The following is a 16,013-nucleotide window of genomic DNA, read 5'->3' as shown; positions in this document are numbered from 1 at the left end:
CTAATTTTGGTATTTGTTTTATTCATTAAAATGTATTTCACCTTTTTCTTTTCCTTTTTTTCCACATGTTGGAATTAAATAAATAAATAGCAAATCAAATGACTGACATCAAAGATGGCTTACACATTCTGGACCAAAACATATGATAACAAATTACGTGTCCTTCAATTATACTGGTTTAACTCAGATCAAGCAAACATTTATATTTAATGTTTCCACCTAAATATAAACATCTTCACAGTTATGTGTTCCTCAATACTCATTTTGTCATTCATTGAATGTTTTTGACAAAAAAAAGAGTAAATTATTCCTTTCACTGTTGTTATCATGAGTTGAAGTTAGTAAAATCTTCATTGAGCAGTTCAGTAAATGGATCAGTTTTCCTGGCAGACACTTGAATGTCTGTGAGAGAAGTTTCATATCACATTAGACATTTTAACTATAGTTTCTTTTTTGACCTATCCTATGTTTTCATTAAATTACTCTCAAAGACTATTGAGATAGTTCATTGCACTTGCTTTTTGAGCCAAATTCTCTGAAAGCGCTTTTCCTCCTGATGTTTGGAAAATGCACCACAGTGAAAAGTTACCCGTACGGTTCTGCATATGCATGCGTGCCTGCCTTTGTGTAGTGTGTGTTTATATAAAAGTGTGCAGAGCCATGACATGAGTGTGTGAATGCACATCTGTCCCCCTCCATCCCTCTCTCTCCCCCGTCTTACATACATCCTCAATCATACTGGTGACAGTTCCAGTCCCACTATGCAGGGCCGGGAGGAAGGATGAGGTGGGGGGTGGGAGGGTATAGGGACCTGAGGTTTGAATTGCAAATCTGCTGCCTTCTGTTGGCGTCCAAGCCGTAGCAGGCCTTTCCTTGTCTTTATTCATGTGTTAATGAGGAGTCAGTGCAGGGGCAGATAGACGGATCGACCAGGGGCCTGGCGGGTGCAAGGGGAAGCGTGAGGCGTGGGTGCACGCCGAGGCTAGAGGGAAAAGATGAGGGTGTTCTGTGACGGAGGAGGCTTGCAGTGGAAGTTTTGAAAAAATAATGAAGACGTGATGAGTCCCCTGCTGGAACGAGGGGTTCCTACACTGGTGGAAACAATCGTGGGGAGGACTCAGAGGGAGGCTGGAGATGAGGTGTGGGTGGGATTCCGAAGGCCGGCTGTAAGTTTCATGGTTATAAAGGGAGTTACCCAGGAATGATCGCACCACCACTGCATGTCATGTTATATTTGTTAAGCTTCCCTGAAGTTTGGGTCAAGCTTGTCTGAATGGAGCGTCACAACTGTATTGTATGTCAATGGAATGTGATTTTATTTGATTATGTGGCAAATCAGAGTGATCTTTCAGGCTCCACGCATGAGTTCACTACATACAAATACATTTTTTCCTGTGGTTTACATAAATAAACTATATCTATGTGGTGTGGGAAATTATTGAAAGTGTATGAATCATTCAGAGTTAATAATATTTTTGTGAAGCTGATGTGAAAACGCAATGTGTACACCATTGCAATTACAATATTTTAACTTCACACCAACTAAAAACAGAAACAAGACCTCATGTTAAACATTTCTATTTGACTATTCTTGATTTGAAGTGCTGCGCTGGTCACATGTGAAGTTTGAAAGTGAATTTTCTTTTTGATAATCTTCTGTCAGTAAAACTTCATCCAAAATTCAGTCGTCCCCAATAGCCCACAAAACATGGACGTCATTTTGGTTGATGAGAAAGTCTCACACTATGGTACATTTAAAACTTTGAATTCTTCCAGAAACCGCAGCACCGAGTTTTTAAATCCTTAACACCCCCCTCGCCATCAGCTCTGCCATCATCTGCTTGGAGATGGACGGCAAATATCGATGTGACGCCGCCCGTCACCATATAGAGCAGCTATAGAGCAGCCAAGGTCACACATGATCAGATGACAATGACCAACACAACGGATTAGCTATGGAAGAACTGGGGGAGAGATTAGGGGTGAATTGACGCTGGTTGGGTGGATGGCTGGCTCACTGGCAGGCAGGCCTCCGAGATCCAGGGTGTGCTGCAGTCAGGAATATAAAGAGCTGAAATTAACATGTAGCATGATACCAAGCAGGGAGAATCCTCTTAGAGATTACATCCATGACATGTTACGCCTGTGGAACTGTATGCAACAAGGAGACAAAGACTGGAGCATTTAATAATTTTCTATTGTTGTGGATGAGGAGACGTTCTATTCTGTTTGGCTCTATTGTGTTCTCCTCTGTTTTTTTCCTTTCTGTCCAGCAACAAGGGAGCTTTTGTATGATCACAAAAGTAGATTCCGCTGTTTTCTCTTTTTCTTCCCAGGACCCACCCGCCCCTTTTTAATTTTTTTTTTTTTTTTTTTTACCTGGAATAAACCTGACCCCCCTCAGGATAACAGCTGCTGGGCTACATACATTGCTCCCTTCATGCAGGAAGTAAGCAGCAACAGCAGTCTTCCTGCAGCATCTGTGCGCGCACACACACACACACACACACACACACACACACACACACACACACACACACACACACACACACACGCACAACACACACACCATCTGTCTTTCTTCCTATCTGCTGCCAACACCATGGGTCTGTCTGCAAAACAATGTGAGGTGCTTCACACACAACACGCATGCTCTGTGCATCCATGAGACACTTCAGCGATTAAACACATCTTTAGTGAGTTCAGGATGCTGAACATTAAAGCACTACTGATGCAGATCAAGTGAGTAAGATCATGAGATTGTGCAACAAATGCAAAAACAAAGCAGAGTGTCTACTTGGGAGGGTAACCATTCTAATCTGACTGAACTTTGACTGGACTGTTGGAGAAAGGTTAAAGATGTGACAGTTCAGCGTTTGATAGCGAAATGCTGCGCCCTACTGGATATTAGTCAACATTGCACCAGATTTTTTTTTTAATGGATGAGATACATGTTCATATTGACATATCTAACTGTTCGTGTAAAATGTTCACTTTGTATCCTAAAAGGTATCTTTCAATAAATAAATAAAAAGTATTTAAAAAGTAGACACTGAACTGCACTGCTGTTTTTTTTCTTCATTGTAATTTATGGGAAGAAACTGTTTGTTTCAGTCTTTTATTGTTGTACTTCCTGAAAGAAATTGGAACATATTTAGAATTAAAAATCAAAATGAAGTGATTATTTAATTATTAGTGAATTCTTTTTTGCAGTTTTAAAACTGTTGTGTGTATGGTGTCAATTTTCAACGTATTAAAAAAAAAAGACTGAATTTCATTGACACAAGCAATCATTTTATTTGAAAAAAAGTGAATTGCTATGTACAGTACGTAAAAAAAACACAAGATCAGTCTTTCAGCGTTTCACGTTTTTCTGCTTTTCAAACTCATTTCATACAGTTCTGTGAAAGTCGGAGCATTTCTGTACATCACTCAGCAGAGGACAAGTAAAAACAAATCCCTCCATCATCTCCATCAGTGAAATCAAACCTAAACCAGTAGGCATCCTCTTGGTCTCAAAACACACACTTTCTTCATTTCAAGACTTCAATTTTACAATTCAGTGATTTTTTTTCTTTTTTGCTGACCAGAGCACGCCCCCTGCTGGACCACAGCATGAAGTGGCACATGAATCCTTGCTCCCTTGAACTCTGACCTTTAACAGCTGACACCCAGACAAGAAAAAAAAATATGCTGGAAAATTATAAATGTTAATTTTAGGATGTCCAGTGGGCAACTTTGACAAAGAAAGTAACATTTTCAGAACTGTTTGATATTTTACACAGCCGTCACTGTATTGTTTACGTCCCAGGTTCTCGGAGTTCGGAGGGTCCGTGTCTTCATGTTCCTCTTTTGTATGCATGGGCTATCTCTGAGTTCTCCGGATTTTTCCTATTTGCCATGAATGCATTTGAGGTTAAACGAGAGTGTGAGATTGTCTGCCTCTTTGTCTTCCTCTTTGTGTTTCCTTTCACAGTAAATCCATTTCTGAAAATGTGAGTTTTAATAAAAAACTGTTTAGATTTTACCACCCGCTTACACCTTTTCATCAAGGTTTCTTCTCAAAAATAAAAAAAGAAAAATAAAAAAGAATGATGAGCCCCTCCTGAAGCTCCCAGGCAAACCCACAATTCAAAAAATTGAAATTCCAACAGTATCTTGGATGGGTGTCTGCTCCTCGGGGATGTCAGCCCTTTATTGATATGATTGCATATCTCTGACAGATGGCTTCAGCCCTCTCAGGCTTCTACGCTCTTAATACAGCAACAGTAGTAACACTGACCGGTCAACCAAAAAGCAATTCCTTGAAACAAAAAAAAAGTATTCTGGCAATTTTAGCTCTATTGCTGGAACATAAAGCGAGAACATACAATCAGAGGACAATCTCTGTCAGTTTTAATAATTCTCAATCTGACAACAGAAAAAAAAAAAAAATCAAAATATAAAAGATGCCTGTTGCACGTTTTTCTTCGGTTTGACAGCTTTCTATTTAAATGATCATTAAAGCAACATTTTAGTTGGTGTAACATTTACAGCTCCATGCATCGATCCATTTGAAATATTCCTTCGAATGCTCAACCTGAGAGCGGACCAGACCATGATCAGAAACGCCTCTACACTAAGTGAAACATTGCTTTAGCTCAATTTCAGAGGGCAAATTTCACATTTTGTCTGCTGTTTTCAAGCTACAATTTGTGCAATTTGGTCTCTAACAATTTAACCAACTCACAAAGCCCTCACACTGAAGTCGATGCATTACTTCTGCAAATGTTTCGTTATGATACATTTATTAATGCATGCCTGATACATTTTTAATGAGATTCAATGGGACTGTTCGATACATATTTAATGAGATTTTATGAGCGAGGGCTCCCTCGCAATGAGCACTGACAGATCCTCACCAGTTTTAAGTAGCAATGTCCGCAATGAGTGGAGATTCTTCGATTTGGGACAAATAAACAGGACTGAAAAACAAAAAACAAGAAATATTGATGATGTACAAAAATGAAGGAACGTAAATGGACTGAGCAACACACACACACACACACACACGCTCACTCACACAGACTAAACATCTATAGATGAGCTATGTGGGGTTATTGTCGTTTTTCCGGCTACAGTGTGCGACAGGAGTTGCTTTTCTGTGGTTTGCAGGAGCAAAGTCAGATCCTCCGGCTCCGTCCGGCCCTCCGGGCTCACCGTACACGTGTCGGCGCTTGTACTGGAAGAGTTGACCACCGTTCTCTCTCCTACCATCTGTTCCACTTCGCCTCTCTCCTCTCCTTTTTGCATTTTAAATATTTTAAGCAGTGAGCGTCGAAGTTCCACAGAAGAAACTGGATTCTGAGTCTACAGTGAGTGCAACACGTTTTCAAGTGAGGCTCTCGTATTTGGATTCTCGCTCCGTGCTGAATGTCCTCTTTTAGCTGCCTTCTTCGTCTCCCCTCGCTTCTGTCAGTGTTCGGGCTGGACTCTCGTCCGTTGTCCCTCGCGATGGAAAACAAGACCATACCACCTCCGGGCGGTAAGTGCAAAGCCAAGAGTCCCGTCATCGGGGCGGGGGCTATAGCTCGCTGTGGCGCACGGGGGGCTCCAGCTTGTGCGACAGGGCGGTGAGGACCTTGTCGAACTTCTCGTAACGCTCCGACTGGCTGCCCTCGGAGCCGCGGCTGCCCCACAGCAGACGCATCTGGAACTCTGTCTGGAAGATCTCGCGTATCTCCGCTCGTTCCTGAAAACCTGCAGGGGAAAAGATGGGAAGTTTACTCCACTGTGAAGCAGCAATGAGCAGGAAAACAAAGAAGTCGGCGAGATATTATTTAACATCAAGCTTAATAAGTATTTCAATACACAGGTTGCTGCACACAAGTATATGACTGCATTATTTTAACAGTAAGACTTTGTCTTGAAAGGATAATAAATGTATGTATTTCAAATTCTATTTTAAAAAAAAAACTGCTGCAAACCAGATAAAAAATTAAAAAAAAAAAATTACACAGAATAGATGTTCTCTGGCATTTATGGCCACTTAAGAAACTCGATTTGTAAGACACGAGATAACAACTGAGCAGATGAAGAACCGGATGAAGGAGCTTTGAGGTGTGATTACTGCGCCACTTACGCTGATCGTTCATGGTCAAATATAACGATTCTGGCTCTGATCGCAATAAGCCTGCAGGGAAATCAACCCATGTTTTCTACAAAGCAATCCGCCTCAGTTCTCCATAAAAAGAAATACAGTCGCAGAAGACGGTTTCCGAGCGAGATCTGGACATTTGGATTATAACTACATGGCAAAAGTGGCCCTTTAGTTTATGGACGTGTTGAAAAAGAGGCAACCTGAGGTCAGAGTGGTCGATAGCAGAGTACAACAAAAAAACACAGACGTGAACTGATAACTATTGACAGACAGTTCAATAAAGCAGTAATGGCCTCGAAGTGAGAACCAGTGGTGAAGTATTGAGGATCAATACAGTTCACACACACAAACCACACACACACGACAGAAAATTACAACCTTGTCAATGCAATTAATGCAAATTCAAGGAAACCCTACAATGTCTGCAAAGGTTTACTTGAAAAATTCAATTTGCTGAATTTTTTTCTGCAATTTTTCACTCATCGACGGCTGCGGAGGAGTCCATCATGTCATGTCATCACATCGTAGCAGAAGCTATTATGGCTAAAAGCTCACATATTCCAAGATATACTGCAAAACACCACATGGGCGTGCTCTCTAATGTGCTGTACAGGAGCACAGGGAAGATATTTCACATTCTGTGAAACACTGTGGTGGAACATGAGCGCAGGTCCTCCCTGGACGGACACTTTTCAACAGGCTGGTGAGTGATTTAAACTCATAGCAATAAAAATCCTTCACGTTAACATCATCAGTAACTATATCAATTATTTTTTCACGTGGTCGTCTCAGGGTAATACCATGATTAACAAAGAAAACTCAAAACTGAATAATGCTAAATGCATGATGGTGAATACCAGTCACCTTTAGTGTGATGCGTGTTGTTTATTTCATGCATGTTTGAGAAAAGCACTGCAGTTTTCCCTATGATGTTTTGACTTTTAAAGACTTTTTCACCCTTTTTATGCATAAATTAGCCTTTTCTTGAAATCCATGTTGACAAGTCATATAATTTAAACAAAGGAAAATAACTTGAGCATCTGAAGCTCTTATATAACACAACATTACATGGCTAATTTCTTTTTAAGAGTCAATAGTTTGTATTTTAATAGAAAATCTTTACCAAGCTTTGCAGTTACGGCCAAATATTCAGATGAAAAAGTGACAAATTCCGCTGAAATATTTGTGACAATTGGTTGTAAATTGAAGATTTTGAAACTGAAGATGGTGTTGTTAGAAAATGTCCTTTTCTTTGGGTAATTGTGTGATTTTCGTGAGGGAACAGACTGTTTTTTTAATCGATCGGCTTTCAGATCATTCTGAGGTAAACACGAACGTCTCACCCTGCAATTTGGTCTCTGTGTTGTTTCTGTAGATGCCGCCATGATGAGCGATGGTACGAGCTGCCTCCAGGTGGTACATGACCACATCCACTCCCACCTCGGCGCTCTCCCAGGGCTCCAGCGTCTCCCCGACAGCCAAGCCCCGCTCCAGCAAAGACAGCACGGGAAGGATGTGGGGGAAAGACGTGTTGGACAGGGTGCTCGATTCTGAGAGAAGAGGGGGAAAAATGGTGTCCAGCTTTATAGAGAAAATAATCACACAGTGACACACAGATCTGTGTGACACCAGTGAGGGTCTCACCTTTGCCGTCATTCATATTTTTCATGAAGGGTTTCAGTTTCTTTTCGTACAGGATGGCGCCTTCTGTGTGTCTCTGGCGTAAAGTGACCCACGTCTGCTCAAGGCGGGAAATCTGCAAAGGCGAACATGCACACAGAATTTTGTCGCACTTCAGCAAAACACGGTTCTGATACAGGAGGTTTCCACAGTCTAGAGAATAAGATGCCGAGTTTCTTGCTATGTCTCACAATTTCAGTTCAATCGCAGAAGTGAAAGGCCTTTTTGTGGATTTCTTAGTTTGCTGCTGTGGGTTTACGTTTCTGAGGAACCCCCCACCCCACCCCCGCCCCCCCAGTTTCTTTTCACTTAGTATTTATGCATTACTTCCTCACAATCCTCAGCTGATGAACAAGTTACTCCACAGTGACATTCAATCCTATACTGAGCTTGTATTTCCTACACTATATAAATACAACATCTATGACTGATTTATATAAAAAGAAGCAGTTCGCGCTCAACCAGACAATGGAAACTACTGCTAATAATGGGATCTTTAGTCCGTCTCACCTGAGGAAGATCCAGAGCTCTCATCACAGCAGCAAACCCAAACATGTTGCCCATATTGCTTTTTAACTCTGCTGCTAACTGGATGGTCTTATGGAGCAGGGCCGCCCGCTCCTCTGTGCTCCCGGTGCAGCCCAGGAGATCCACGGCCACCATGATGGACATGGTGTAAAATCTGAGGGGGAAAACAGCAGCAGTGTTCATAGAAAAGGCTTCAAATGAATTAGAATGTTGCTAAAAGGATGACCGTAGATATAAAGAATGAATGACAGAGTGTGTTAAAGAGCAGAGGTGGACTGTCGTACCTCTCGAGCAGGTCAAGCCTCAGCTGGTGTCCATGCGGTAGTGTCAGTAACTCCAGCCCTGAGGACACTCCCATCATCCTTTGCACTTCAGCGGTCACACCAAATATTCTAGCAACCTTTCCCAAAGAGCGAAGAGAAATATGATCAGCTGAGTGTATCACAGCAGTATTGTCGCTCAGTTTTCCTGTGCACGGGAGCGTTTCGGTGCGTACCGTGCAGTCCGCCATGGTGATGTGTTTCGCCGCAGTCCGAGCGTCCACCTCGGCCAGCAGCTCCTTGACTCGCTTCAGCACAGACATCTCCAAGGGCTTATTCTCAGCTGGCATAAGGCAAGACTCGTACCTGCACAAGGAAGATTAAAGCGCATTAGATGGAAAACCGGACATGAGCACCGGCGAGGACCACCGGGACGGGGATTTTCAAGTAAAATTAAAAACAAAGCCCTTACTGGAAAATACTGGCAACTTTACAAAGTAATAATACAAATGTTCTACTTGGTGAATCTGAATGGACAATGTGGCTCCTGTTGATTTGACCTGTTAAACTCAAACAAAACAAAACATTTGTTCAGCTACTGGTTTTTTAGTGGATAAAAAAAAATTATTCATGAAGTTGTTTCTAAATCACCAGAAACTGCATTTCCACTGCGTTTACTTCCCATTAGCTAACCGCGGCTCCCAGTGCACCAGTAGATAACATCGCTCTTGCTGGAGAGTGAGCCTGGCTCCATTTGCGCCGCCACAGCATCAGCTGCTAAACAGGACGAGACGTGCCAGCCATCGCTGCCCGAAGCATCAGTGGCTTTTTTTTTTTTTCCCCCCCCTGCCTTTAACTGCCAATTTCCCCAGCAGAGCTCGCAGCGATTCAGCAATAATCCCCACTGCACCAGAATTTCACAGAAAATGCGCGGACGGTCCAAAGGTGCCGCCCGCGCTATCGCTGCTGCCAGCTCCCCGCGCCTGGCCATTTTTCCCTTTTTACAAGCCTCATCTGCTGTGTCCTCCCTCGGCGCCGTGAGCCCAATAAAATACAGTATCTGCTGTGTGTCTCTGACCACAGCACAAAGCCTGCCCCCGGGCCATTTCCCACAGGATTATCAGTTGTTTACTCAGGTCTTTTTTTTTTTTTCCCGGTCTCTGTTCACTCACAGCTGTACTGCAGTGCCTGTCAAAACTACCTCACTCACATTTATTTTTTGCACCGTGTGACGAAATATCGGCAGCGGAACCGACTTTCGAACAAAATATGACTGTGAAGAAAACCGTGGGGAACAGCTGGGAAAACAGAAACATGGAAGTTGCAGATGTAACTGATATGGTCCGGTTTTCTTCTCCTCACAGCTCCCGTGCAGCGGCGATATTTCATGATATTTTTTGATAACATGCCCATTTGAACATTTTCTTCACCATGCCGATTTAAATTCTCCTGACAGTTGCATTTTTTTCCCCCCAAAATCTGAGACATCTGTTCAGGCTGAACATCGTTTGAAAGTACAGTCACGTCCATCATGTGTGTCTCTTACCTGGCCGGCCTGAAGGAAGAAGCAGTCTCCACCTGTGGAGTGCTGAACACGCCCTCCCCCTCCTCTCTCGCGCCCTCCTGCCGTCCTTCCTCCACCCGCAGTCGCTCCACGTAGCTCTTGGTGGGGGGTTTGGGCGGCCCGGCGGGGCAGGGCCTGAGGTCGCAGTAGCTCCCCGCGGTTTCTGAAGAGTGCGCCTGGTAGCTCTGATGGTGGGCGGGCGACGAGTGCGCCGAGTGGGAGCCGTGCGCCGGGTGCTCCGCGGGGTTGCTGCCGGCTGACGGGCTGAGCTGCGGATCGCTGGAGCGGCGCATCACCGGCGAGGGGGGGACGACGGCCAACACCCGCCCACCTGAGTGCGCTCGCTGTCTGGTGACTGAGGAAAGAAAACGCAGCCTGAATATCTCAGAGAGAACTGAGAGAGTGTTTGCTCGGCGTATGCGTGAGGATCAGGCACTTACTCGCACAATATGCAGGAGATATTTGTGCCTCGCCGACGGGGGACAGAGGGCAGCGGTACTCCTGAATCTGGTCCATGCTCATCGCACAGTTTCGCATTGCATCTTTATGGTGGTGGATTGTCGATGGGCTGCAAATGACAAAAAATTTAGACAATGTCACCAATCGTTTTTGGTCCAGCTTTCAAGCTTCTGGGAAGGAATCCCCTCGAAAGGAGTGAAGTCTAGGGTGTCAAACAGATGACAGGAAAGGCGTGATCAGGGATGTAACTGTGAATTACTTCAGGGTGAGAGAAGGCGGAGAGATTCACGTTGGTGTGACTGTCAGAATAAACACACGTTTCACATTTCGGGGATTTCTAGTCTAAAAAAAAAACACATGTGGGACTTCAAAGCAGGAGCAGGAACATGTCGCGCAGCGTGATCTCTTGAGAAACTACTGCGATGATAAAAACTTCCAATTCAAAAGTCATGAGTTTTGATTTATAGATAAATCATGTAGATTTAATTTTTCTTTTGATCGTTTTTGGGTCACATGAAGTCATAATGAGCCATGGTGACACAGCAATCACACGCACATTAAATGGCAGAGAAAATTAACTTTACGCATGAATTTAAACACATTTTTCTGAAATATGATCCAATTTCAGCAATTGTGCCAAAATACTGTCTGGCATGCCGATGAGAGCCTAAACCCACCACACACGACACATTTCTCTGCTCCCACTTTGCAGATCCACCTTCAAGTTTCAAGCAGCGTCGTTCTGTTGAAACTTGAGTGATCCGGTGCCGAAGCAGCCGAGTGCGACTTCGCTCTGTGGACGAGGTGCTCAGTAACAAGGGGAAAGGCGGTGCGATGGTGTTTGTGAAGGCAGGAAGCTGCAGCAATAAGGAGGGCAGATGTTCAGGGATTAACACTGGTGGAAAACACACACGCGCGCGCACACACACACAACCTGCAGTGGGGAACAGGATCCGGCTCAGGTTCTGGTGCTGCCACTGGAGTCTCAACTGGACTGGGACTGTCTGAGTCACTGATCATATATGCGACATAAAGCAACAATGAAACAACGACATTTTAGACGAAGACTGCAAAGAAAAGTCTGTTAATGCTGGCTCCCGGTGTTTATTACGTCAGGAACTGGGAACTCACCTGTGAGGTATCATCTTTTCAGTGGTCAGCCCGTCCGTCATGGTGACGCTGCGCCTCTTGATGTACGCCCCTCTCTGGCTGGACGGCGAGTAGGCGGAGCCTTGCTTGCTGTTGGCGAGGGCGAAGGTGGCCTCCAGGTAGCGCAGGGGGAGGGTCCTGCTGACCGGACAGTAGATGTGGACGGTGCTGGACTGGGAGACCGGTTTGCGCTGGCCGATGTAAAACCGCACCAGCTCCTGGACCGAGTCGAAGCTGTCGGACTCCAACATATACTGCACCTGTGAAGAACATTACAACAGATTTATGGAGTCAGTTTTTTTTTTAACTGGTTGTTTTTGTTTTTCTTTTATTGCATTCAATACGTAAAATGCTTCTTCAAGTCATCTGCTGACTGCTGGATGCACATAAGAAATGGGAAAGACGGGCAGGAATTAAGGCTGTGAGACGGAGGGACTCACAGAGGCACAGCTGGCCAACGAGGCACACCTGCACCAAATGAGCCTCTGCAAGTAATTACCCCAATCATTAGGGGCAACAAGAATAAATAGGCCTTTTTTTCCAAACAGACCGATGCATGTTAGCTTACAGACACACATAAAGGCTAAACTCAGATTCCATAATGACTCACACATTTGTTTTATGCAACAGTTCTAACAAATGTGACTGGATGAGAGTCAGTGTTAGTATATGGAAAATATCGTGAGATATCCAAGTAAAAGTACCTTTGTCTCATTGGATTTGACCAAAACTTTGCTGATCTTGAAGTGCAGCACCTCATTATCCCACCGGCAGGTCAGGACATAGTCCCCGACGCTGGTCAGCGAGTCCCGAACCAGGAAGTCACCGTTACGCACAACCAGAGTCTCTGACACCTGCATGGAGAAATAGAAAAATGTTAGAAAAAGTTAGAAGACGAGAGAGCCGGGAGCAAACCTGGCTCGCCGAGCTTCAGCCTGCGAGTGAACATTTTGCTTCTGACACTTTCACCGTTAAATAATTAAATTTGGAGAACAGTGATTATTCATGACAATGCCTCCGGACAGCTTGTGTTGCTGAGCAAATACGAGCATCCTTCTCGCTGCCAAAACCGTCTCGTCTACGCACAGTTTGAATTGGCAATGACCGATAAAAACGCCAACAACAGGCACTGCAATGATCTTCCAAAGTTGTATTTTTACAAGTTCAGCACTAGCACAAAAAAAATGAAACTTATTTATCATGTATTGACAAAACAAGCAATCTTAAAAAGCAATTTCCCATTCTTGGTCAGAGAAACAGCTTCAGGCTGTACATCTTGCTGTTACTAAACACTGCAGATGTGTGTCTGGTTTCTGTGAGAGGAAGTTGCAAATATTGATCTGAAAGCCAAACTGTGAAGGAGACATATTTCAAACTGAGCTGCATAACCTTTAAAAAAAACACCTGCGTGTTGTTTGTGTCTGGAGATTGAAGGTGAATAAGTAGAGCCTTAAATGTATTCAACATAGCATAAAGCAAGGCTCTCAATATGCAATACAACACAGCAGAGGTAAAGAGAGGCCAGCAGGAGGCAGTAAACACACAGATCAGAATCTCAGGAAACACACAGCATCTTCTTATCACTTCTGCTGGAGAACATATTGTCGAGGTGAGCAGCTTGTTTATCTGATTTCTTGCCCAGAATTGAAGAATGTAGCAGATTTTACAGTCACACTACACCGTTGTAATGGTCAGAACTCTGGTTTTCCCCCTGATAACTTCAGCTCAGCTCAGGATTCTGCAGCTCGAGTCGGGATCTCAACAAGCGAGAACATCAGCAACCCGAGAATCTCTGGATTGGTTTTACATCTGTACTCCTTTAACTCCTTTCACATGCTCTTGAGTGAAACTACAGAACCTAAATGCCATTTGAAGCAACTCTTGTGGCTCTGTTGGGCCAATCTGGAAGACCAAAACCATCAATGCAAGCTGCTGCATCAGTTTACATGAGTAACTGAAGAGTGAAGACAGATGAAAATGCTGAAACCTTTTTAATAGGAACTCATTAAGTTCCCCCTGACCATCGATACGTGAATCTCAATGAAAGAACAGAAATCAGTCTACGGAAGAGAGTCAGAGGTTCTCACTGAATTGAACTTTGAAATGCTCGTTCTGTATTTCTTTTCATTCTTGTCTGTTTGCTCTGTTTCCTGGGAAGAGTTTCTTCATATCCATTTATTTGAACATTTCTCATGTCTGGCGTTGTAATGGGATGAGAGCAAAAAAATTCTTTAAAAATGTTTTACTTTTTCTTTCTCGATGCCTCTTTATCCAACTTTAGGATGCGGGCTGCTGGAGCTGATCCACTCCGTGAAACCACTATGCAACTTTCACTGATCATATCTTTGTATCATGTCTCTGAACTGAACAGCGCTGTGAACCGACGGCGCTCATCTGGACAATAAACACAGCCTAAATTAAGCATCCTGAAGATCACCAGGCTAAGTGTTGAGTTTCACAACAATTCATCATATGGAAGAAAAGGAGCAGGAATGAGGATTGTGGTCCGGGAAAGCTGATGTACAGTATTCACTCATCGCGTTTTTGTTTGTGTGATCTAGTTATTAAGTACTGTTTTGGTAACCAGGGGGCCTGGGGTTCCCCCAGGTTTATGCTGGGGCAAATCCATGAATACATGAATAGATTATACAAATGAGTAGAGGGAAGACTCACAGATGGCTGATTTGAATCTGTGCTTGTGTGTGTGTGTGTGTGCGCGTGTGTGTGAACGAGAGACAGAGGTTGATCAAGTGACAGGGGCCGCGCGTCGACGAGCGCGCCGCAGCCACATGTGCGTGCAGCGTGCGTCCGCTGTCTGTTTGTCTGAATCTTAGTCACCAGCTGTGAAATTCAATTGCTTACATCAGCAACACACGCAGCTGTCTGCTTGGCAGAGTTTCCCCTCCTTCTGAATGCTAAAGCAATTTCTACTGAGCTGTGACAGATGATGGGATTCATTAATCAGTGTCATTCTGCGTGTAAAGCATTTAAACGGTACTTTCCAAGCCAAAATTTTCCCAGAGTAATCGCTCAACTAATACCCCCGTCCTGATAACCATGTCAACCCACACAAAAACATGAGTGAAGTTCTATATTTTTCCCATTGGTTTCTAGGATTCCAACATGGAGTATGAAGTGTGCATGTTTGAAATACAAACCAGAGCAGCGATTCAAAATATTTTTCCATATTTTATCATCATGTCAGAGAGTGAGACAGAAGGCTGAGACAGATGATCAGAGTCATGCACACGCCAGTCTGTCGATCTCTCAGAATGTGAAAACCAGGCAGACATTTAGGAATCAGTGTTATGGTAAATGGACTTTACAGATATGGTGCATTTCCACCATTTCAGCAGTGTCCAAGCTTCACGCCGGATCACATTCAAACATTTATCTACACTCACACACACCAAAGGCAGCGACTGTCATGCGATGTGCTCAATCTCCACTGGGAAAAGTTAAGAGATTCATTTGTCTTGTCTGCTTACATTTCGACACATGGACAGATCACGGGATTCATAGGGGAGCCTCTGCTGCAATTCCCACGCAGCAACTAACTTGGATCAGATTAACAATTGTCATGCAGGACGAGGTCCTCGGCATTCAAGATCTCTACTTATGTGGAACAACTGCTAAGATGTCACAAATGGAAACTGATCAGAATACAGGTTTTGCACAGCAGTCAGGGCTCATTTCTATCTGTGTGTGTGTGTGTGCCTGATGTGAGCAGTTTCGCGCCACTGCAAAGACATAAATATAAAATATTCATAATGTGAAAAGGGCAGTTTTCCGTCTTGTTGGTATTACGATCCTGTGTTTTCCAGCACAATATCGTAAAATTTATAATGAGTTGGGCTTCTGAAGTCAAGCATATCTAAAGCAGGGCACAGCTAATCTGTCAATGTTTGAGCCGCAGTGGATAAAAAAAAAACAGGTTTTTACCTCCACTGGAGGAGATTTTCCCCAGTGCTGAATGCATGAAATGAAGAACACTCGGCTGATTATCCCCGCTGTTTTATTATCATTTAGTGTTGTCTGAGCAGCATATTTAGCACTGCTGCTCCATCTGCATGTTTACACAGGACCTTCAGTTCGCTCCCCCGTGCTACCAAAGTGCTTCCAGCGCAGCGCACAATGTACAGACTAAGACAAACAGAAAGAGAAAAATAACAATTTTTTTACTTTTTATTTCAACAATCCTCCCATGGAAAGGTCTACCTATTATTCATCTTTA

The 16,013-nt window shown here is 43.7% G+C and overlaps 1 protein-coding gene across 4 annotated transcripts in view; it reads right to left on the bottom strand.

Annotated features, from left to right (window-relative positions):
* Nucleotides 1-3,277: 3,277 nt before the first annotated feature.
* Nucleotides 3,278-16,013, bottom strand: part of LOC115382720 (SH2 domain-containing protein 3C-like) — a 55,561-nt gene continuing 42,825 nt past the window's right edge. For 2 of the 4 annotated variants that reach the window (XM_030084570.1, XM_030084572.1), the window contains 10 exons: nt 12,484-12,633; nt 11,762-12,039; nt 10,612-10,739; nt 10,154-10,526; nt 8,844-8,973; nt 8,632-8,747; nt 8,330-8,501; nt 7,784-7,895; nt 7,483-7,689; nt 5,564-5,739 (listed from right to left, as the gene is read on the bottom strand). In XM_030084570.1, coding sequence (XP_029940430.1) covers nt 5,564-5,739; nt 7,483-7,689; nt 7,784-7,895; nt 8,330-8,501; nt 8,632-8,747; nt 8,844-8,973; nt 10,154-10,526; nt 10,612-10,739; nt 11,762-12,039; nt 12,484-12,633 — 1,842 coding nt within the window. Of the gene's footprint in view, nt 5,740-7,482; nt 7,690-7,783; nt 7,896-8,329; nt 8,502-8,631; nt 8,748-8,843; nt 8,974-10,153; nt 10,527-10,611; nt 10,740-11,564; nt 11,643-11,761; nt 12,040-12,483; nt 12,634-16,013 lie in introns of all 4 variants that reach the window. The other 2 variants (XM_030084569.1, XM_030084571.1) reach the window with 2 other exon arrangements.

Source organism: Salarias fasciatus (genome assembly GCF_902148845.1).
Source record: "Salarias fasciatus chromosome 7 unlocalized genomic scaffold, fSalaFa1.1 super_scaffold_4, whole genome shotgun sequence".
Lineage (NCBI taxonomy): Eukaryota > Metazoa > Chordata > Actinopteri > Blenniiformes > Blenniidae > Salarias > Salarias fasciatus.
This window is presented reverse-complemented; position numbering and strand designations above follow the sequence as displayed.